The sequence below is a fragment of the Mixophyes fleayi genome, chromosome 2 (assembly GCF_038048845.1).
Source record: "Mixophyes fleayi isolate aMixFle1 chromosome 2, aMixFle1.hap1, whole genome shotgun sequence".
Classification (NCBI taxonomy): Eukaryota; Metazoa; Chordata; class Amphibia; order Anura; family Limnodynastidae; genus Mixophyes; species Mixophyes fleayi.
Window position 1 is genome coordinate 34900685 of NC_134403.1, and position 25991 is coordinate 34926675.

Below are 25991 nucleotides of genomic sequence, written 5' to 3' on the forward strand. Positions count from 1 at the left end.
ATACATAATTACTACTACGACACACACACCCACACACACTCTACGAAACACACTACACACAGACACACACACACACACACACACACACACCACTACAAACACACACACATCAACAACACACACACACTAAACACACACTACACACACAGCTACACACCACACACACACTCGACACACAAAAAAACACACAGCACACAACAACCGACACGACGACACACTACTCACACACACACACACACACACACTTACACACGACACACACTACACACGAAGCAGAACACACACTAAACACACACACACACGACACACACGACACACACACTACACACACATCAAACCACACATCACACACAACTACACACATCCCAAAAACAAAACAAATCCCAATCCCCAATTACCACAAATACCAATGTCATCCTAAACCCCATCAAAACACCCCAAGTACCCCAATACCAACCTAACCCTCCTCTCCCAAAAATCCTAACCCACATAATCACGAAATAATTTCGTATCCCCCACCCACCACCGGATCATCAGTCATAACAGCATGGAGGTTCAGGGGAAGGTTTTAAATGGAACACCCTGAATGTAAATTTGTATCACTAGCTTAGGGACTCACCTACAGGAGATGCCTTGACGTCCGGCAGGTGAGCTTAACCCCAATATAGCTATATTGTGCACAAAATTCTCCTTTATGTTATGCTGACACAGTGATTTTTAAATTCTGTTTGTTTCTGAGCGCCGGACAACATTTTTCTTTTATTTGCACTTGCACATTGGTCCTATTTGTCCTTGGCTGCCGTTTCAAATGATTTTATACACTTGTACACATTTCATTAATTTAAAGAAGCGCCCTTTTTCCTTTCACTATTTTCTAGTTTTTTGGGAGTTGACCACTCCCTACAAAGGTGCTGCAGGCTTTATAAGATGGAGGTTCAGGGGAAGGTTTTAAATGGAACACCCTGAATGTAAATTTGTATCACTAGCTTAGGGACTCACCTACAGGAGATGCCTTGACGTCCGGCAGGTGAGCTTAACCCCAATATAGCTATATTGTGCACAAAATTCTCCTTTATGTTTATGCTGACACAGTGATTTTTAAATTCTGTTTGTTTCTGAGCGCCGTACAACATTTTTCTTATATTTATTTATATATATATATATATTTATATATATATATATATATATATATATATATATATATTTATTTATATAGATATATTTATTTATATAGATATATTTATTTATATATATATATTTATATATATATATATATATATATATTTATTTATATATATATATATATATATATATATATATATATTTATTTATATATATATTTATTTATATATATATATATATATATATATATATATATATATATATTTATATATATATATATATATATATATATATATATATATATATATTTATTTATATATATATATATATTATATATATATATTTATATATTTATATTTATATTATATATATATATATATATATATATTTATTTATATATATATATATATATATATATATATATATATATATATATATATATATATATATAATATATATATATATTATATATATATATATATATATATACTACTATACTACTACTACTACTACTCTATCTAAACTATACTATACACACTAACTATATACTACTATACTCTACTATACTATACACACTATCTACACACTATAATCGACACAGCTACGGACACACGACTACCTGGCACACAAGCCAATGTCACCTGTAGTTGTTTTTATTAATAGACAAAAGACTCCATTTCTGGTGAGCCTGCAGGGTATGCAGAGCTGTGTGATTATATATAAATATTGTATTCTAGGATAAAAAAAAGTAGAGGATTCAGACAGCTCTGCATACCCTGCAGGCTCACCAGAAATGGAGTCTTTTGTCTATTAATAAAAACACTACATAACATTGCTGGTGGCCGGTATCTGAGGCTATTTTACTATTAAATATTATAAATAGCCTTTACAAGCCCTACCGTGCTCCAGGGAAGCGCGCCATTGAAGTAATGCCGGGAGATATACACAAGGGAGGAGCTGCTGCGACCATGCATGCGCACCAGCTCCATTTCGCCGACGGGGAGATGTACAACAGCCGCGGCGCTGTGAAAGAAGCGTCTGCGGCTGCTGTATAGAAAAAAATGTTGGGCATGTTTAAAACAGGCCTGTCGTGTCAGTCAAACTACCTCCGCGTGTCACGAGTGACACGCGTGTCATAGGTTCGCCATCACGGGTATAGACCAACTCCCAATTACTGACACCTCCCAGAGTGTGAAAATTGGATAGTCTAGCAGGGTACAGAGTTTATCTGGTTCCTGCCAGTCTAGGGATGCCCCACTTTCTTCGAAATTCAGTGCCTGGACTCAAGGGGTCTGATTCATTAAGGAAAGCAAAAGCAATGTAATTTTCGTTTAAAAATGAACGCACATAATTTGAACGCCCGTATTCAACTACTCCTGTAAATAATATAATCATTAAGAAAAATACATTGAAAAAAAAATAACATTTTTTTTTTCATCAAATACATTTATGGGGATGTTTTCAATGCCTCTGTATGTAAGATATCTTTTTACAGTTGCTCCTAACTGCAGACACATGTTGTGTCATGCACACACTATCACTCGGCACTTACACATGCCCTGTAGTTAGTGCAAATGATATGGCTGAAAAGCACGTACCTTAGAGATGAATCAGACGCTGGTGCGTGATCTCGGCCTCGGCGTGCCCTTTCTGTTCATCTCCTTTGTATGTCCTGCCCTCCCCTCCCCCCTATCTGCCCTTCAAGTCGTAGGCAGTAGAAGTGTAATTTCCATGCGCACATTAATTGCGCTAGTCTTAGTTTTGCACATGCGTAGAGCAAAAATACGCCATGCACATGGACTCACGTTCCTAAGTAAATCGGGCCCAAGATGAGCAGCCACCCCCAAAATAACAATGAGATCATGATCTTTGATACCATGGATTACATCACAAAAACTACATCAGCAAAAGTATCACAATTGGTTTAAAATTCATTGGTTTAAAACACCACTAATTGGAGCATCTGTCTTTCCTCACCTCTTAGACTGTCAATAAGTTCTGAATTGTGGTCTGACCATTGCTATGCACGATTTATTGCTATCCAATAACGATTTGTCGAATCCCGATGTGTGTTTCCAAAGCACAAAGTAATTTATTAGCCAAAAGTAGCAGAATAATAAATGCGAAATAAAACAAGTACAGCCGTTACTTATCGCAGGCGCTCTGGATCCAGTGAACAGTCATTCAGGTCTGAAGGCTGTGGTCAAAGAAGACTCGTCACTAAGCCCAGAGCCCCTGCTTATATGCAGTCCGTGAATACAGTAAAACAATGCAGATGATGTGGCTTGCTTCTATTGGTCCAGGTTTCAGGAAGGTCCAGTGTACTGCAGGTCATAGGCCAGTTTAAACCAAAATATCCAAAGGTGGGGGTCATCTCACCAGGGGATGTGTTCCGACTTTCCCGGCAATAATCCAATTTCAACTAGTCTATTTGCATATTACTGTTGGTATCACTTTAAACATGTATTCCCTAACATCACTAACTAGAGCGTGCAGTGTGCGATCTCTTCGGCGAATGAACCTGACAACTGCTGATGAATAGGGGATTAAAATTATACTAAACATGACATCGTTCCTGCAACCTGAACCTTGGGTTTCACTAACATGCATATAACTTATAATATTAAACATAAATACTGCTATATTTTGACATAAATAACTATGTGTTGCAACTACAATTAGTGTGTACTAATTACAAATGTGTGTGAATGTGTGATGTTATGAATCCCAGTGTGTTCACGAAGAACAACAGAAGTGTAAAGCAAAGTGTCTTTATTCAGGTAAATACACAAACAAAGATTACTCAGATCCACTGATAAGAACAGGTTCCTAAGGAGACTGTATAGTAAAAATGTCAGGAACAGGTATTATAAGTTTTACCCCAGTCCAGAAGACATAAGGCTGTCCAGGAAAGCAGACAGAGTCCAGGGATAAGGCAGTGATCAGACAAACAAATCCAAATAGCCAGGCAGAGATCAAGCAAATTAGCGAGGTCCAGAAGTCTGTCCAAAAGGTCAGGACAACAGGCAAAACAGCGTGGTCCATGGTACAGGCAAACGATTCAGGGTCTCAGGCAAGCAGGCAAGGTCCAAGGTACAGGCAGGGGTCATACACAGAAGTTCAGTCCAGCAGGTATATACCAAATAGCACAGGAGCAGGTTAGCAGCAGCCAGGAACAAACGGGATGAACTGCACAGAGCACAGCTAGAGGCAGGTACTTAAAGCAGTGCAACAGGTGCAGTTCTAATCAGGCATAATGCAAGGAGAGCTCCTTCAGGCACGTAGAAGAGTTCAGGAACAGAACAGCAGCACATCTGGTGGTATAAGGCACTGCTGCTAGGTACAAACAACAGACAGAGTTGTAACATAGCCCCCCCTTTAAGGAGCGGATTCCAGACGCTCCATACAAGTTCCCTTCAGGTCTTCCTCCTCTTCTTTTTCTTTTTATGGGATCTTCCTAAAGATCCAATTGGGCTCTTCTCCAAAGGAGCACAGAGAAGACCCAATTCCTCAAAAGCAAAAGAAGAATTGGCAAGTTCGTCTCTTGTCTCTTGTATCTTCAACAAACTCACTTTCAGAGTCTGAGTCCCAGTCAAGGGTCGGGATAGGACCTTTTATTCTATTAGAAGATGGCGGTATGCCCAAAAAGCCAGTCACCAAGGTTGATGCTTGTTGAGACTGAGGTGGCATAGAGAGATCCCGATCAGGTGACTTTACTGGAGGTGGAAGATATTTCTGACAGACTGCATTTACAAAGTCCATGGTGTTGTGGGTAATGGGATCATCAAATTTAAGAAGGGAAAAAGCCCAAGTCTGTGGCTCCCCTCTGAAATTCATGATAATCGTACCAACTTGGTTAAATTGGTCAGAGAAATATACTGAAAATTCCTCAAATTGCTTCATACAAGCTTGAAGGACTAAAGAAAATTGTTTCAGGTCTCCGTCAAAGAAGGCTGGAGGAGGGTCTGAAGATTCTGAAGAAGCTTTTGGGCATTCAGGCTCAATAGCAGACTCTGAAGAGTTCCCAGCTTGTGCAGCAGTCTCTGAAGATTCCCCGGCTGGGACGGTAAGTAGGGCACACTTGACAGGAAGCCCGGACTGGGCACAGCACTCCGACTGGATAGCACTGTGAGATGCCTCAGAGCAGACAGCACTGTGAGATGCCTCAGAGCAGACAGCACTGTGAGATGCCTCAGAGCAGACAGCACTGTGAGATGCCTCAGAGCAGACAGCACTGTGAGATGCCTCAGAGCAGACCGCACTGTGAGATGCCTCAGAGCAGACCGCACTGTGAGATGCCTCAGAGCAGACCGCACTGTGAGATGCCTCAGAGCAGACCGCACTGTGAGATACCTAAGAGCAGACAGCACCAAGTGGCAACTCGGGCTGAACCGCATGGACAGGCAACTCGGGCTGAACCGCATGGACAGGCAACTTGGGCTGAACCGCATGGACAGGCAACTCGGGCTGAACCGCATGGACAGGCAACTCTGGCTGAACCGCATAGACAGGCAACTCGGGCTGAACCGCATAGACAGGCAACTCAAACTGAACCGCATAGACAGGCAACTCAAACTGAACCGCATAGACAGGCAACTCGGGCTGAACCGCATAGACAGGCAACGCGGGAGGGGACTGGAGGGACAGGGCCCTCTCTGGAGCAGACTGTAAGGGCAGCGCCCTCTCTGGAGCAGACTGTAAGGGCAGCGCCCACTCTGGAGCAGACTGTAAGGGCAGCGCCCTCTCTGGAGCAGACTGTAAGGGCAGCGCCCTCTCTGGAGCAGACTGTAAGGGCAGCGCCCTCTCTGGAGCAGACTGTAAGGGCAGCGCCCTCTCTGGAGCAGGCTGTAAGGGCAGCGCCCCCTCTGGAGCAGGCTGTAAGGGCAGCGCCCCCTCTGGAGCAGGCTGTAAGGGCAGCGCCCCCTCTGGAGCAGGCTGTAAGGGCAGCGCCCCCTCTGGAGCAGGCTGTAAGGGCAGCGCCCCCTCTGGAGCTGAAGACTCGGGAGTAGAGGCAGCGGCTAAAGACTCGGGAGTAGAGGCAGCGGCTGAAGACTCGGGAGTAGAGGCAGCGGCTGAAGACTCGGGAGTAGAGGCAGCGGACTCAGGATCGGACTCAGGACCGGACACAGCGGCAGGAGATTCAGAGCTGAAGGCAGAGGCTGGCACCTCGGAACAGGAGGCAATGGCCGGAGGTTCAGTGCTGGCGGCAACTGGAACTGGCACCGCAGGACAGGCGGTAACTGGAACTGGCACCGCAGGACAGGCGGCAACTGGAACCCCAGTCCACAATTTATGGAGCAAAAAGTACTGATACATGCAGGTCCAGTTTTATGCAAGCCAGTAACAACTTTTAATGGATATATTAAATTTAATATTGAGGCAGCCATTTTACTCTCATCCAGCCATTTTACTCTCCTCCAGCCATTTTACTCTCACAGTCACAAAACAATATTTGTGCTGCAAGCCATTATTTTTTCAACTTTTGTAAATATCACGTAAAGACTACAATGGAGCATCGCCTGCAGTGGTTAAAATATAGCAACAAAATGATGAACATCTGATTATATTTACCAAGCAATAACTTGTGAGCACTTAGACATGTGATTTACCCCTTTTTAGGTTTCGTTGATTTTAGTATATTAAGGACTTGTTAACAAATATGTGCTGGAAAAACGTGTTTCAGTGATGTGTTTTTTAAGTGTTTTCCTCATGCTTTCCATGCATTGCTCTTTTACCAACTGTCTCCATTTCAGTGGGACAGTCTCGATTTTAGGCCTCTTTCCAGCTGTCCCGCCCGGTGATAAGTTTGTCCCGCAGGTGGTAATGTTAGGAGAGAAGAACCTAATTTGCTGCCTAGCACTTGGCAGCCCTCTGAAGGCGCTGTCACCCCCCCAGTCTTGACGTGACCACGCCCCCTGTTGGGTACAGACATGTTAGGAGGTATGGGAACATGGCGTTCTGTGGTCTAACATTTTAAACGCAGCATTACAGTTTTAGAATGCAACGGTGGGAACTGCATTGTTTACCCTTAGTTGCCATATTTTTAATGAGTTTATTAACTTGTTAAAAGTCCATTAAATGTGGATATGTGTGAACAAATACTTAATGATCAAGTTTAACGTAACTACTTGCCCACTATAAAGTGTATGTGTGTATTAAGAATATGTAATACTATTGGATATATTAAAAGTAAAAGAAAAAGCATCTAATTTAATAGGCATTTCACTGTAATCCAGTTTTAGTATATAAATGTAGTTTAGCTCTAAATTACAGACTGTAAATTGTGTGTACTTTTACAACTAGCCTTTGTGGGTGTTTATATGATCTTCTTGTGGCTGTTGTAATGTATAGTTTTGCACGTAATGATTTTGTTGTCGTCAATATTCAGTCATCAAGGCTGGGGCATTTGTAGGGTAAGGGTTACCTTAGGAAGATAAAGTATCTTGTAAGGCCTTTTGTTACACTAATGCTTTTAGAAAGTATAAACCATTCATTAGTCTGGCGAAGCTGAAACCTACACTGTAACATAACAGCCTCCTATTTTCAGTTCATTCTCATCACTCATTTGCTATTAATGGGTATTTTGATGACGCTCACTTGTAGATAATGCACAAATTATTAATACTGTGCTTTTTCTACATAGAGTACTTAAAATAAATCAGATTATTTTGTTCTAGAATATTTACTGGAAACCTACAATAGTAGCAGGCGGTGTATCTTCTACAGGGTCCACAGCTGGGTGGCCCACCTTCCCTGTCATAGCCTCATGTGCTTATGTTTTATTTTTAGCATTTGCTATGGGGCCCATAGATATGACCCTCTGTTTATATTCTACTTGACCCTGAGCTACATTGCAGTTGTTTCAGCAGCATCCAATATCATAGCTTCCAACAGGTCTGTCCCCAGCAGCGGAACAGGGGGCGTGGCCATGCTGCAAATGGGCTGTGGTCACCTCATGATGGGGGCGTGGCCATGTTCCCAGAGCGCTACCTAGTACTGTAAAGCGCTAGGCTGCCCATTACATACCTCCCTTCCTCCTACATTCCCACCCATGGGACAAGTCTCGGACGGACAGTAGGACAGAACCCTAAAGTCGGGACTATCCCACTGAAATGGGGACAGTTGAGAGCTATGCAATATATTTAAAGGCAAGGACTGCTTAGCATAAGAAAATATTTCCCCTCTTAATCACAGCTTTAGCACAAATTATAAGTATTATTATTTATTTATGTAGCTACAATCCTATTACACAGCCCTGTACAGAATATGTAATCATTCAAAATAGGCCCCGTCCCATTGGAGCTTACACTCTAAAATGACCAAAGTAAAAACTCTGACGCAATGTATCTCCGCAGACTGTTCTGTAGACACATCGCGTCACCTCGCACCGAATTGAATCTGCCCCATAATGTCTGTTTATAACATATATTTTTTTCTAAAACCTTATGAAGATCTAATACATCTCTTTTTGAATCGCCACAAGACAATTTTCCATAGAAATCTTGCTGAAATATGAGCTATTGATTTCTCAGTCAAGTATATAACTGACGTTGAATGGTTTGTGGGTTAATTGTAATTGTATATGAACAGGATGATGTAGAAATGTATAGTGCATGCAGCAAAGGCAAACATATCGAGGTTTAGATGATTCTAGACAGCCGGCACGAACTGGTGCCTGAGGAGTATAGGAAATATACTTGTTAGAGTCAAGAACAAGGGAAGCTTTTTAAGGAAAAATGAGAGCTGGACATTTTGTTACAGAGGCAAAAAATACAGTACTGATGAGCTCCGGCTGCTCATGCAATGCACCGAGTAATTTAGAACTCTCACATTGGGGCAGAAATCAAATGTCTTTTACATTGTTAAAAAATCCCACTGTGAAAACCACAGAGAGAGTTGTAGTACATGAAAACAGAATGTCTTTATTACAAACAAGGGTCACACAGGTATAAGTAGGTGCAATCAATGGTTAAACAGCTAGCATAAGTCCATAGATAGCAAATGCAGCGTTCAATGGGATTGAGAATACAGATAACAGGTGAATGAAGTAGATATTGTGCAGCTCACAGGAGATAGCAGGATAAAAGGATTACCAGGTTTAGCAGATGAAGCAGGATATCAGGATTACTAGGTTTAGCAGATTAAGTATGATTCCAGGTTTAGCAGGGAAACTGGAGATGCTGGATATCATGCACAACGGGTTAACTGCAGGTACAGGAATAAGGTCAGGTAAGCCAGGGTGAGAAGCCGGAAGATCCACAACAACACCAGGGAAAAAACAAGAGCAAAATAAAACAACGCCAGGGTCTGGGTCACAAGCAAAGGTGCAACAAACAGCGGTCAGATAATCAGTACCAAATCACAGGAGTTACTCAGAAATACTAGCAGCAGAAACAAACAAACTGGCACTAGTCTGTTGGAAAAGGCAGTCTTAAAAAGGCCAGACACAGGTGATCACGATCCAGATCAGATTAAGATGGATTGACCCCATGCAGGCAGGGAGAAACTGTCCAGGTTTAACAGCGGCAGCACCTCTGGTAGCACAGAGATACTGCAGGCCTAATTCAGAATAAATACAGAGTCCTAACATACATGCAAGGGAGGGATGGGGGAAAATTGGAGGTACATACAGGGTAGGGATGGGGAAAATGTATAACTAGAGAGGTGAGGGTGGTGTTACTACAGCGATAGGAAAATGTGTTACAGGGGAGGGATGGGGAAGAAATTATTCCCAGAGGTGAGAGGGGCGAAATGTATTATGGGGGAGGGGCATGACATGTCCCCTCCAGCAATGCTGCTTTAGCTGCACTCACATTCGCAATCCATCAAACAATAATGATAGATATAACATGACTGCAGAAAGGTTCCACTTTTCCTGTAGAACCTTCAAGGTATTATTATGATTTTACACTCACATTTTTAATTAAATACATATCATCTGATTGATAAGATTATTTGCAGGCAGCTTATAAATTATACTTTGCTCCCTTATGCTTATTTTTCTTTTTTTTTAAATGTACAATTCTTCTGCAGCACTAAGACCTCATACACAAGTGTGTTACCTTTAAGTGTGTAATACGCATTCTCAAAACCTATTAAACATGCTTTGATGGTGATGGGCAAAACATAATGTAAAGGAATAGACCTGTACCCACAACCTTTCTCACAAGTCATTTCTTTGCATCAATTATAAGGTTGTCTGCAGCATTTACAAGCGCAAAACACTTGGTGACATACAGTGGAGCCCTATGTAAAACTCATTTAGTACATAGGACACAGTGCTACAAGGAAATTTTGAAGCGCGTTAGTGAACATGCTTTGAATGCTCTACAACAGCAAGTACAACGTACAAGGCTTTTATCCATGTATAAACCAGTATAGTTTTTCAAAGCATGTGTGTATGAGCCATAGAAATTAACTGTTCTGCAGAGGAATCTGACATTGTTGCAACAATGTAAAAGTAAGTAATAGTAGCCTTTATTTTTTCAGTGAATGGTTACTGAGGGAGATGTTCAAACATATTTACTCTACCAAAGACTTAGCTTACAAAGATTTCCTGTAACATTAAAATCTAGAAAACATCTTAATGCATTTCTTCCTCATTAAAACACACTGGGCCTGATTCATCGAGCCGCGTATTGAGAGTGTTTGTTTGAAAACGCACGTAAATCGCCTCTGCGTATTCCCAAATTCAACAAGAGATTTGTGCGCTGATAAATTTGAGTGTAGGTTTGCTGTGCACTAGTGCTACAAAAGGCACTGCAGGATAATACGTCCAATACCTACGTGAATTATAAATTCACAGAAGAACGCACAGAAAAAAAAATAAACTAATGTCACCTGTTAATAATATAGGCATTAATGATAAAACAGTAAAAAAAAAAGAGTTTTTGGTTTATTTATGTTATTTTTTCCCTATGGAATACATTTATTAGGATATTCTTAATGTTTTCTGAACATAAAATACATTTTTACAGTTTTTCCTGATTGTAAACACATGAGCGCATGCCGAGAGTCTCGAACTAGTGTCTTCATGGGCACTTGCGCTTGGAAAGGTGACATGTCTAACTATTGCACTCATGTTTTGGCCAGTGGTCTTGAGGTCACTTGACGTTCCCCGTAGCTATCAATTGTAACTGTTTAAGACTGTAACCATTTTGCACCATCATTATAATGATGGGTTTTAGAGCTTTTATAAAAATCTCATCTTATTTGTTTAATGAGGGAGGACAAGAGGAACCAAGTGATTCCTCCTCATATCAGCCAGGCCCACTTTTCATCATTAGCATGCGATTTTCTCACTCACCGGGAGCCAGAAGGCTGACATGGGACACCTTGTCTTAGCTCTTTCATGGTTATGTCATTTAGAGGACCTCTACCATGGAATTGAAAATAAAATAGAGGATTAGTTGCACAGTTTAAATCATTTTCACAGTTGGAATTAAGTAATATGCCATGTAGATATTAGCTGTTTCTTCACACATACACTAAATGTATATATTTTCTTTCCGTAAATATAAGTTGGGTTGCTGGTCTGTAAATCTTACCCACGCTAAATTATTTCTGCTTGTCGCTGTTCGTGTTACTACCACTCTGTGTCTTGTCAGTTTATGTCCAGCTGTCTGTGAGATTATGGTGTAAATCTTCACAGCTCTTTTCTTTAAGAAGATTTAACAATTGGGATAGCAACACCTCCAGCACACAGCAGCTGATGGAGATCTTGTACTGATAAAACCCCATTTGTCCTTTCATGTGTTTTCTTGCTATAATTTCCAATGGAAGTTGTGTATGTGACCAGCAGGGGGCACTGGTCTTTCACAGAGCGCAAATCATATAGTTTCTTAACAGCAATAATGTAGCAGCTACCTACTGAAGATACAATCAATGATCAAAGAATACCGTGATCAGCAGAATGGAATGAGAAGTAAACAGAACTTGGTTATTGTCAGTGTTTATCCTTACCAGTATAAATCTGTATGTATCTAGCACAAATAACATCTAAAAGTACTGGTCCATATTTTTGTAAAAACATTTAAGTTTGCAGCCCATTGCCAATGGCAAGTACCAACATATCAGTGAACTCTCTCGGACGATGCCTCTTGTATATGTACACTCACCTCACAATGGTTGTTTTTTTAATCCACCCTCAAATAACCCTGGCTAGACAGCAGGTAAGACAACATTAAGTAATATTTGCAAAACAGGAAACAAATATGCCAACACTTGGACACGTGTTTTTTGGGTTTTCGTTACCAGCTGCATGGCACTATAAATGTGCTTTATGGATGCAAAAAAGGACCTCAGATTTTGGGGTAGACGGCTGCACTTTACTCGCATCAGCTGATTATATCACATCCATTCAGTGCCTTGGTTCAAATAGCCCTAGCTAGTATTATTCTCCAGCATCAAAAATAAACAAAACATATAAACAAAATCTTATACAGAAGGTATATCCTCTCTAAATTGAAGGAGTTGATGTCCCACACATACAAAATAACAGCACTTACTGATATCTGACCTGTACTCCAGGTGGTGAGAGAGTGAGGAAACAAACGTATTTCTTTTTATCAGTAATGCACAGGAGCAACTCCTGATTACCAGCAAAGTGCCTGGTATGTTGGAAGACCTGTAGTGGACCTGATGAATGGAGCCCATCCTTCTCTCTCCATTTATAACCCCAGGGACCCTAACACCGGCTTTTCCTACAGCTAAATACAACCTTTGGAAAGCTCTTTTCTACACACACACAATCTCCCTTGGGTTTTAAAACACATATGACAGAAATACAAACTTAAGCTCGGTAGTTATATTACATGATCGTTTCAGAGGTTCATCCATACTCCTTTCTCAATCCACATGGATGATCCTATGAAACGTGGCTGCACATCATGCAACATAAATACGGAGTCTAAGGGGGATATTTACTAAATTGCAGGTTTGCAAAAGTGGAGATGTTGCCTATAGTAACCAATCAGATTCTAGCTGTCATTTTGTAGAATGTACTAAATAAATGACAGCTAGAATCTGATTGGTTGCTATAGGCAACATCTCCACTTTTTCAAACCTGCAGTTTAGTAAATACACCCCACTGTGTTCACTGGTATTTTCCCTTCAGCAGTGAGTAACCAGCCTAAATTAGTCTATGTTGTAAACCTTTTCATCACTCACTATACTGCCGAGACACAGCGCAGAAGCTGCTTTGATCCCATCACACACCACGCATGTGTTCCTAAATAGGTGTACAAAGCAAGATGGCAGCGCTTGCGGAAGAGCAGAGGTTTGGATAGGCCCAACGGGAGGCGTTAGGCAGACTGAAGGCGTTCCATACACAGTACAGAGTAGACACACCAATGTACCTAGCTTTACGGAGGAGTCCAAAAATAAGATTTGATTTTGTTGAGCGAGATTTTTGAAATCAGATAAAAGAGGGGAGAGGGCACAGATTTAGGCAAGCTCCAAGCAATGTACAATGTTCCTATACTAAAACCAATCCCAAAGTCCCCTCACTTTCATAATTCATTTAAGACTAGCAGTATTTATGGAGAAAAACTGAAAATATTATTTAATGAAGGAAGTGCATCTTAGGTGGTAGAAGATTGGACATTGATGTCTTGTTTACACTTTTACACCACACACCTCTTGAGATCTTTCTGCATCTCTGGACACTTTGATGCACTTCTAGTTTACAGAGGTCTCTCGATGAAAAACTCAGGGCGAACAATCCAGGTGCACTGGTGAAAGTGTGTTTTGATGTGTGCGTTGTAAAGCTGGGTACACACTACAGGTTTTTCGTCCAATAATTGGATTAATCAGTCGACATCCGGCCGTTTGGTCAGATATCGTGTGAGTGTGTGTACTTTCATTTGATTGGTCACAGTGTTTGATTTTTGTCGTTCCAATCACTGTCTGCCCAGAGAGAGAGTTAGCAGCCTGTCACCGTGTCTGTGCAGCCCTTTCCACCGCTTATGTATTCTTACATGCATGTAGCCTGTCACTGTGCCCAACACATGCTGTTCTGTTCCTTGTCTGCAATGCAAAGTGCAACAAACATAGGAATAGTTCCCATGCTGGTCCTCACATACTTGAGCTGCGATGCACGTGTTAACCCCTTCCCAGCTGAACACCCATCCTGCTGGAAGATCTTCACTCCCTCAAAGGTAATTTTAGGTAACTTAGGCCAGCAATGAACGGGTTAACCGGGCTCCTAGTGAGAACTGTCAGGAATAACTACATTAACAGACAGGGCAGCAGCGTATTTAGAGCAGGAGATCTGAGCACGAAGGAAGTGTATAGCGCATTAGAAGTTACTGAAGCGTATAAATTATACTCTTGATACAGAGTTTGGATTGTAAGTCACAGGTGCTGGTATGATTATCAGTATCAGCGGTTAAAACAAATATGAGTAAAAACATACTGGTAGGTTAATTGACTGCTATCAAAATTGACAGTCTCTCCCTCTCTGTTTGTCTTTCTGTCTGTGTGTGTGTGTGTGTGTGTGTGTGTGTGTCTATAGTAGGGAATTTAGACTGTTAGCTCCAATGGGGCAGGGACTGATGTGAATGAGTTTTCTGTACAGCGCTGCGGAATTGGTGGCGCTATATAAAAAAATGATGAGTATGGAGCTGGTGTCTGACCTGCAGTCAGCCTTTGCTGAAACACTGTTATCTTATGTAGCAGTGTGAAAATTAACATCTTAGCTTCTGAATCTTACAAAGTTCATTGAGCATTTTGCTTTACCCGCTGACACCCAGGGCAGCTGTCACTTGTAGCCATTGGTTATGACAGATGAAGAGCAGAGATCTGAAGGTCATTGGGTATAGTGTGTACACCTGAATCAGCAGTCTGATCGGGACTTCAGTCGTTTATACAATCGTTAGAGACAACAAATTGGTCTAAAGTTTTTGTAGTGTGTACCCAGCTTAAGTAAGGTCTAGTGCGAGCCTAAATCATATTCCTAAAAGCAAGCATTCCAGTCCAGTAAATATTTAAAGACACAAATAATTACTGCAATAACTTCCTTTATACGATAAATATTGTCACATACAACTAAAGCAAATGCTGGTTTGTCTTTGTTTATAAATAAACTAGACTGCCAGGCTACACATTACTCATACAGTCATAGAACACGGTGTACAGGGTGTTTGTTCACGTGACTTATATCAGAGCTTTCCTTAATCCTCCTGGTGATAGTTATGTGATAGGGTAAATCATGTTTGGTTACAGCTGTCATTTTCTTCAATTGGGATTTTTGCTCCAGGCATTTCATAGAACAAACTCTTAAGGCAATTAGGAAATAAGCGATGTAGGTAAATATAATTATAGACATCTAATTGCAGGAGAAATATGTTTCAGCGCTTTTACTGAGTCACATTGTAATTGCTGCTTGTATACACCACTCCTGGTTGTTTGTGTACATACTCTGCAGCTCGTTCTGTCTGGTATTGGTTATTAAACATATATCCTAGTTGTGCTGACGGATAATAATGTTTTCTCAATGTACAAATTAAAAAACAAGATTTGTGTAAATAAAGCATGGATATGATCTCACTCAATAGTTACTTAGATGTGCGTGCCAACATCAGGCTGGAATTGTTACTCCTATTTTAACAAAATAAAATGAAAAAGTGATGTTGACCTTTTATAGGGAGGAGAAGCTTCAAAGGATCAGGTTCCTTCATCAGTGATTTGGCAGGACTCCCTCGGATTACCCTCATTATCCACCTCACATCCACAACTCTATTCTCAGGCATGCCTGTAAGCTCAGACACCGAAAATAAAAGGAGCCACTTGATTGGACGAGCCACAGCAACCATCATATTAGATGTCATTTTTACTTTCCCAAGTTCATTTGCTTGTATCAGAGCAGTTCTAGCCAAAAAGGGGGTTTGGTGAGGGATGGAGTAGGGTTTTTTATCTCTTGAATGACAGAGGAAAGAGCCCTGACAGTCATCTGCTTGAGGGGGTCCCTTTAAGTCACATGACAGGTGCATTTGCATCAAAAATGTTGGAAATAAACAAATATTATATCATAATATAATATGATGGTATGTGTGCAACATCCTGAGCAATTAAAACAGAATGAATGTTCTCAGCAATATAATCCTTCATTCTGGATTTTCTATAAGCCACCCCACGTCTCTTTTCGTAGCATTTTGCTAGCAACTCTATATCTAGGCATGGTGGTCTGTCTGCTATACCCCCTGCTTTCATAGAAGTGTTGTTTACTGACGAAGGTATTAAAACATATTACCGACAAGTATTTTGTACTGGTGCATTATTATGCTATTTCAGAATTAGACTACAAAAATAGCAGCTTCTAGAGGAACCCTACACTATTATTATCTTTATTATTATTACCATTTATTTATATAGCGCCACTAATTCTGCAGCGCTGTACAGAGAACTCACTCACATCAAGATAACTTTGAAGGGACAGCAGAGTGATACTCCGCTCCCTGGCAGTACTGGCATCCATAATTTACTTCAAAAGCCCTATGTCACTCTGGGCATCCATCTATCTTAGATGAAAATAAACTTCCTAAGGTGGGGGTGAAAAGCCAACAAGAAATGGTTTAAAAATCCCTTGCATCAGTAGTACAGTGTTCATTTCTTTGTGCCATTCTTCTCAATATGTACTCCTCACACGCCAATTCCTGAACTTGTAAGTAGGGACTCTATTTACTATTTTATTTTCTGAAACTCATTTGTGTAAACATATTGTATGCCTTTGTTTTTAATTTTTGTCAATAAGCCTTGGAAACATTTTTCAGATTAAATAAATATAATCTAGTGTGTTCTCCGTGATTCTTTGTGAATTTACGAAGCCCAGGGAGGCTCATGCTACGTGTGTATGTGATTTAAGTGTGAAACATTAATAAGTGGTTCTGGTGAACGTAAGGTCACCATAATAAATATTTTGTGGTGGTAGAAAAAGTGTATTCATTGTTAATTAAGGTTCCGCCAGTCATGACTGGTGTTCGTGACACTAGGGTTGTGCAATAGGGGGCGACCGCCCAGGGCGCAACGCTGAAGGGGGCGCAGTTTATGAATATTTTAGGTTGATTTGGTTAAAATAGAGGGCTAAGGTACTGGCATTTTTGTTTCACACCCCAGACGCTAAAATTTTAAGTTACTCTGGAATTAATCCTGGCTTTGATTCAGGCAGTTGGAAGATAAACATAAAAATCTACCATGTAGAATGAACAGTGACAACTGAATGTTTGTCACAGTGAGTCAGAGCTTCTCTCATAACAGAATGCTACTATTATTAATAGAATGTTTATACGTATATTTAGCATACCTTACGCTACTAATTATTCACTCATACCCATTGGAATGCTGGTATTAGTTAATGGCAGAGTTTATGGGTTCCTGAAGCTTCAGAACCTGAAGCTGGAGCTGAAAACCCAATATCATTTAGCTCTTCCATAAAACTACTCTCTCATACATGGAACAAAACATTAAAATGCTCATTCTTGCCATGTGAGATATCAGTCTACACTAACTGCGAGGGCTCTGAAAGTGGACAGTTCCATATAGCGAAAGTGATGACGTGATCATGATCATGACAATGTATTGCGGTTATCAAAACATGCTGACGTCTTTAAATGGCACAGTGAATGGTTCAAATAAAGTTACAGGTACATACAGTGTAATGTTGTTTACATGGCAGCCAATCAAGGACTCAATTGGGATGGGCTATTCTGGAGGCAGCATCCAGTAATCACATGATTTCCTGCATAAATAGGGATGTTTTTTAAGCCTTGTGGACCCCCACTTCCAAATACCCTAGGCCAGGGGTCAGGGAACTTTTTTACCTTTTACCCCCAAATATATTTAGATACACCGACGTTACCCCCTTGATTTTAAAGGAAGGAAATCATATATTATTAATTATTGGAATTCAAAATTTTATTGAATCTATTCAAAATTTGTTTGAAAGCTTCAACTTCAAAACTTCAGGTTTTGGAGATATGATGTTGCTTCATTTTTGATACGAGAGCATCAACATTGAGGCATGTTGATGTCAGAGCAATTTGGATACAGTCTTCAGCGTCCAATCAAATTCTCTGCTTTGTTTCTACGTTCGTTAGAGTGGAAAATCCTTGTTCGCAAAGGTAGGTTGTTGTAAAAGGCAGCAACTTTTTGACTCCCTCCTCATGTGCAATTTTGAATGACTTTGCAGCTGTTGACATCCAAAAATATGACAGATCTGCTTTGTTTTCAAATGCAATACATGCTTCATTATTGCATCGAAACTCAAGAAGTGCCTCTGCCAACCCTTGAGGCTCTTCTGGTACAACAGTAATTTCACATTTAAAGGGGTCTACAATCCAACTGACAGCATGTGAATCAGCAGCATTACCTCCAGGAATTTCATTTTTACCCCATTTGGGGTAATTTACCCCTGTTCCCTGACCACTGCCCTAGGCATAACTGACACTTATAGCAAGCATTCAGGTATCAGCAGAAACTTGGGAGAGTCCCCGGTATTCCCTATTGATCCACACACTCTGCAGCATTTTGTCCGTCCATCCATCCCCCTGATATGTCTCCAGTCAGATAAATTACAATGGCTGGTATAGGTCCCAGCGCAGCTATTTCTTAAAATCAACACTGTTGTTTCCTCTTTTTGTGGGACAGCAAATTCCTAGATTTAGGTTATATTTACTAAACTGTGGTTTTGCAAAAAGTGGAGATATTGCCTATAGCAACCAATCATATTCTAGTTATCATTTATTTAGTACATTCTACAAAATGACAGCAAGAATCTGATTGGGTGCTATAGGCAACATCTCCACTTTTTCAAACAGTTTAGTAAAAATACCCCTTAGTCTTATCTCTCTGAGACGGCCTATGCATTGGGGTAACTTGTGCAGTCTGTCAGCTGTATTGCCTGGCGTCCGTGTTTGTCACAGTGCAGAGGTGGTGAGGTCTAAAGGAGGACAACTGAGATAGATCCCTCACTGCGAGGGTCCTGTGAGTTATTACATAACTGAGGGGGACTCGTCCTCTCCCGATTATGCAGCAAATGACTGCAATGAAAACATGGCCACATACCTATTAGGTCCCAACAACCCATTATGAGTCCCAAAACTAACTATCTGACTGTAACCTTAAAACCCTTCTATTGGGCGGGAAGAGAGGTCAAATCTATATTCACACTGATTAGACAGCAATTCCACTTTAGGAATAAGGATGTTTTTCCGTTATATGTAAGTATGACATGCAGGTATATCCCAGGTCAGAGCTGATCTTATCACAGTAGAATATAATGAGCACGCCTTTATTTATAGAAATGCTTTGATAAATAGGTTCTTAGATATTATCCACCTGTCTGGGGGGTTGTTGTATTGTAGTTTATGGATTCACTCTACCACTATCTACTCAAGATAAAGGGGTATATTTACTAGCCTGCGGGTTTGAAAAAGTGGAGATGTTGCCTATAGCAGCCAATCAGATTCTAGCTGTCATTTTGTAGAATGTACTAAATAAATGATAATTAGACTCTGATTGGTTGCTATAGACAACATCTCCACCTTTTCAAACCCGCCGTTTAGTAAATATAGCCCAAAGACTGATTCATCTATGTTCTGATCTCTGCCTCCACAAAATAAAGCATGCATCTCTAGTTTATGTACCTGCTGCTGTGTCTATATAAACAGTTCATACTATATGGCCATATGAATCGTGGTACTTTGGAAATATTTACCTGATGTCAGACATTCTAGGAGCATGTGCCTTGTTTTTGTTTTGGTAGGAGAGGTGATCCCAGCATGGTTTAGCCCTTTTGAGTATCAGAGGTTTGGGAGAGAAATACCAGTACAATGCACAAGATTTTGATATAAATCAGTTCAGGCATCATTTCTGTGAACACCTGGGGGTAAATGTATGAACGTGCGGGTTCTTCAACACCCGCGTGTTCGGCGATTAAATTTCAAGCGGCGCTGCATTGTAAAGGAAAGTTTCCCTTTACAATGCAGCGCCGCTTGAAATTTAATCGCTGAACACGCGTGTGTTGAAGAACCCGCACGTTCATACATTTACCCCCTGGCCTCAATTACAATAAGGAGAAAAACAAAAATAAAAAGGAGCAAATTTGCTCCTGGGGCAAACGATGTTGAACTGCAGGGGGCAGATGCTGACTGTTATTACATGGAGCAAACAAAAAGCTTTTTATTCTTACACTGAAATTGAGAGTTGAGCTAGATCTCAATCTCATAAAAAACATTCACCTCAATGAGCGTTACACATTATCACCATAAATAGAATCACTCTGTGAAATTGACAGTTCAGTACCAATAAAAATCCTGGAAATGATCCAATATTTATATTTATATCAGAACACTCCGAGCATGTAAAAAATTAAATAAATATAGTTTATTATGTAAAAGAAAACACAATCAAAAACACATTTTCAAGTGGATGGTGCTCAAACTAATGTGGAGACAGATGTAACACACCATTTATAGTGATTTAAGTATAACAGTAACCAGCCACCAATAAATACAAGGTGGACTATAGAGCAACACCATGAAAACACATTTTCTTCCAGGTGTCCCTTTTGTGAATGTGCTTACTTGGTTCCAAAAAGAAGCAGGCGTATAACTATCAATTCTGTAGAACATATATCAAGTACTCCACTGATCCTCACCAATCCAGAAAAAAATCACATGTTGGCGCAGGCTGGAAGGCAGATCTCCAACGTCTCCTCCAGGGAGGGACAAATAGCCGCTGTCTTTTTCAAGGCGACTTGAAAAATATGGGTTTTTTCTTTTAATAGCTTTATTTATAAAAGCACAAACACACTTTTTGCATCAGCAATGCAATAACCGAAAAAGGCCATAATAAATGACACTATACAAATCCGGCAACGACTGTGTAACAGCCCAAGTCACAACTAAGAGGTACAGAAAAAGAATAAGCAGGATACACATACAATAAGCTGGTCCGAAATGTGCAAGAAATTATGCAGTACCTCTAATAGAAGTATAAGAGTGTGAGGTCTTTTGTTTTTGTAAGATGTAAAGAGAGTGGAGGATGGGAAGCACTGAGACCTAATATGGGACGCCAGGTGGCCATTGAACCAATGATGCAGGGACCAAAATCCATATTGAACAACAAACAGAACAAGTTATAAGAACAGGGTTGAAATATCTTGGGAATGAGCATTAGAAGTGTGTGAACTGGAGGGACCATTATATATGAACCGGTCACACCAGATTTGGGGCAATTTGTTAGGATTTAGGGCTAGATTTACTAAACTGCGGGTTTGAAGAAGTGGAGATGTTGCCTGTAGCAACCAATCAGATTATAGCTTTCATTTTGTAGAATGCACTAAATAAATGATAGCTAGAATATGATTGGTTATTATAGGCAACACCTTCACTTTTTCAAACCCGCCGTTTAGTAAATATACCCCTTAGTGTTCAAATATGCTGAGATTTTTTCCATTGAAGCCAAGAACCAAATTTTATTTAGGAGATGTCTGGAAGGGGGATCTGGATTTTTTCAGTTCGTGGCCACCAGGCATCTGGCTGCATTAAGAAGTAAAATGTGTTTTTGATTGTGTTTTCTTTTACATACAACACTATATTTATTTAATATTTTTTTTTACATGCTCGGGAAGTTCTGATTGAACAATATCACAAACAAGAAATATTTGATCATTTCCTGGATTTTTGTTGGTATTGAACTGTCAGGTTCACAGTATGATTCTATTTATGGTGATAATGTGTAGCGCCCATTGAGGTGAATTATTTTTATGAGTATTTCTTATGATTGGGGAAGGTGATATCTCTTGTTTCCCTTTGTAGGCTGCCCCATATAAAGGAGAGCTCACCTTTTATATATTTCTTGTTGTATTATACTAGATCTAAATCTGTCCATACATTTTAAATTTGCCCCCCCTGCAGTGTAAGATGGTTTTGCCTTGGTGTATATTTGCTCATAACTCTAAATGGGGCTCAGTATAAATAAATTTTATTTTCAGAACATTTTCAGCTTTTAATTTGAATCTCAATTGAACTGAATTCTGGTCTTAAGAAGTTTTAAATCAATGAAAAATGCATTTACCTCTATTTTATTAAATTAAATAAAGTGGTAAAAATGTGCTTATGTTTTTTTAAGACTACAGTCCCCAGAGTACAGTGATATCACATAGGTGTATATATCATACTTGCCAACTCTCCCGGTAAGTCCGGGAGACTCCCAAGATTCAGGTCAGTCTCCCGGGCTCCAGCGAGAGCTGGTATTTCTCCCGCATCCTGATTCCCTTGTTCAAAATGACGCAATTCAACGAGAATCACATCATTTTGGCCCGCCCCCGCGACAAAATGCAATTTTGCTCGCGGGGCCAAAATTACGTGATTCGAGGCGTCCCGCCCATTAGTCACGCCCCTCTCCCGGACGTCGCCTACTTGATGTAGGCAAGTATGTTATATATGTGTGGGTTCAATTACATGAATAACAGACACAACCCCCAAACACAACATTGTTTATATGCACAATATTTAAAATGAATACCGCCAGGAGAAATGTACAATCTTGCACTGTTCTACCATGATTACCATGCAACCCATATATTTTCTGAAACCATAACATCTAGAACATTTTGAGCTGCTCCAGTTGGTCAGTCTTGTGTGTATATATTAGCGGTTACTGATATATAATCTTTATAACTGTTTAATAAAGACAGGTTTTAAAAATAGGGTTATTTTGATATACCAAGGAAGGTAGGACAGCATACTAGGCAGGTTAACTAAACTAAAAATACAAGTTGGCTTATATAAAACTTATATAATTCACAAATATTCATGTAAAACATTCTGAAGCTCATTAGAACTCGAACATTTTTGGGGTGGTTGCGTCCCATGAATGGACATTTTTTTCCCTTTGCACAACAGACTTCCTGGGGTACATATATCAAGCTTCGGGTTTGAAAAAGTGGAGCTGTTGCCTATAGCAACCAATCAGAGTCTAGCTGTCTTTCTGTAGAATGTACTAAATAAATGATAACTAGAATCTGATTGGTTGCTATAGGCAACATCTCTACTTTTTCAAACCCGAAGCTTGATAAATTTACCCCCCCCCTCCCTCGTCTGTAAACTTGCCGAAGGAGAATAACTGATAACAGAGAGTAGTAGCTTGCAGAACAGATTCGATTTTACACCGCTTCTGAGCTTTGACAAGGCCTTGTCAAAGCTCAGAATCGAAACGCACGTCGGCGTTACGCTGAGCTCGCTGCTCTATTTTCATTAATAATTATTATAGGCTGATAGTTAGTACACGCTTATTTAGGAGATAAGGATTCGGTTCATTTAAGCATTTAGATTTCAGGTTGGAGCACTTTAGAAACTTGCCGTGTACATCATTATAACAGATAGGTGTCCACAATTTTTTAGCTTTTTACATTATTAAGCTACACCTATCGATGTGGGAACTAGGAACATTGGTTTTTAGACACCAAATAAGGGAGTAAATTGTATATTTCGTACCAACCAGTTTATCTGAACCACAGATCTATCAATACTTACCTCAGTTCCTTATTCATTAGCCTTAATCACGGATCCCTGTTGATATATAGCAATAGAGATTTAGCATAGGACCTCCTAGATATAGATTCATATCAATTGAGTGTACTCTATTATACTCTTCAGCCGCAATTCATATAGATTAATAGCAGCAAGCCAGCATGGTAGTATTCTACCTTTTAACTGAATTACTACAGGTTCATAAATTACATTAATCAATTTTAATATTTCGCTGTGACAATTTTTAACAAAATCAACAATAAAGTTTATTTGATTTTATTATAACAGTACACAATAACTATTTGTATAAAAGAGTGCCCACAAAATACTATTTCTTTCTTTCTTTCTCTCTCTTTCCAATATGATTAGTAGTAGCTTGCACTCAGCTACACACCAAATGCAAACAGAATATCAAACATCTTCTGTTCTGTCAGGGTTTGGGAACGTTTACCTATATCTATTTCTGAAAGCTATTAACTATTTTGCATAAGGAAACAGTTATAATAGGTTTAGATGTGCACATTTAATTAATAGTTCACAGATATGGAACTCTTTAAACCTTTTCTTTATGGGTAATACAAGACTGGGGGATTTTTTCTCTTTGTAAAAATGCCATAGGCTTTTATTCCCCTCATGCGGAGATGGTAACTGGCTAAAAAGAACGCTCATAGGTTTGCGTCTTACAATTCCATGTAAGTGAATGGGTAGGTGCACTAGGAGTATATTTGAATGGCTTCATTCATGCTTAAAAAAGTTAATCTGGTCCTATCCTAAAAACATTATTTGGGAACTGATAAAACTTTTAAATGAAAGTTTAGCATCTTTATAGCAGTCTGGTTAACTTAACTCCTATATAATTATGTCTTTTAACATTCCCTGTATTAATTAAGCACCTCTTTGCTAACTTGCCAATGATTTGCATATGCAGTCCACGTGTGTGCAATGATCACCACTTGTTCCATATGTGTACTGTACTTGTATGAGTCAATGCAATCATCATTTCATATATACTGTACTGTGGACTTGTATGGACTGAGCCATTCCACCTCTTGAATAACAACACGCCAGTAGAAGACAGCACGGTGTAGTTTTGAAAGCTGGTGATGTACAACTGCTGATCTGATCAGCAATCAGGTATGAATCAAAATGCATGTTCCTGTCAATGGCTAAGACGTCACAACCCTCATCTGTTAGCGCTCTAAACCCTGAGACATCTCCGTCAGTTTCTTCTGTTGAAATGCCACATTATATTTATAGTTTTTATTTTACAAGGTATTTATGACCGGGTGAGCTGTACTCAGGGCGTGAGCTATTTTAAAGCCTGGTGCGCACAGACTCAAGCTCCCTAGGAATAAATCTCTTTATGTAGTGTTACATTCTACAATCAGGAGGTCACTTGATTTGAAGAATTGTTTTTCCTAGGTCATTTCCAGGCATTTTGCTGATTGACAATATCACTAATTTTCATTTCTATTTTAATCTCTTATTTAACCTGACTGTTTTTGTATTTCTTTGTTAGAGCTCTTGAGGAAAGACGCAGAGAAGAGGAGGAGAAGGAGCAGAGGTTTCGAGAAGAAGTTCTTCATCAGAGGAAGTTAAAGCTTCAGGAGGCGACAGAGAAGTTTCAGCGGGCGCATCTGCCTCCGTCGCAGCGCAGGAGAGCAGGTCAGTGTTTTCAGATTTTACTGACAAGCGTCAATTCTTCTGACAAGTTATTCACAGTTCTATGCAAAAATATAGGCACCCCTGATTAATCTGCATGTTTTACTGAATCTCTGCAGGGTGCACACTTAAACATGACAGATCTTAATGCACAAATGCTATTTATTTGATGAATTTAACAGATTTAAAACAATAAAACTATAAATGTGGTCAGTGCAGAAGTTTGGGCACCCCGTCAGTCAGTAATTAGCAACACCTCCTATGTTTGGAAGAATCCACAGTTGTGCAATGTTTATTGTAGCCAGCTTAGGGGTATATTTACTAAACTGCGAGTTTGAAAAAGTGGAGATGTTGCCTATAGCAACCAATCAGATTCTAGCTGTCATTTTGTAGAATGTACTGAAAAAATGATAACTAGAATCTGATTGGTTGCTATAGGCAACATCTCCACTTTTTCCAAAGTCTTTATACTGTTGCTTCAGGAATTTTGTCCCAATCTTCCTTGCAGAACTCATAGCTCAGATATATTCCTAGGTCTTCTTGTATGTGTTATGTGTCTGAGATACTGTCCACAGAATTTCAATAATATTGAGTTCTGGGTACTGTAAGTATATTCCAAAACCTTAATCTGTTGTTCCTGTAAGTAGTTCATTGTTGATGTTAATGGTAGGGTTT

General features: G+C 39.8%; 1 protein-coding gene across 3 annotated transcripts in view; it reads left to right on the forward strand.

Moving 5' to 3' along the window:
- Positions 1 to 25991, forward strand: part of CEP126 (centrosomal protein 126) — a 69440-nt gene that overhangs the window by 9363 nt on the left and 34086 nt on the right. For 2 of the 3 annotated variants that reach the window (XM_075198779.1, XM_075198780.1), the window contains exon 3: positions 25174 to 25319. In XM_075198779.1, the coding sequence (XP_075054880.1) occupies positions 25174 to 25319 (146 nt within the window). Of the gene's footprint in view, positions 1 to 25173; positions 25320 to 25991 lie in introns of those variants that run through there. The other variant, XM_075198781.1, reaches the window with a different exon arrangement.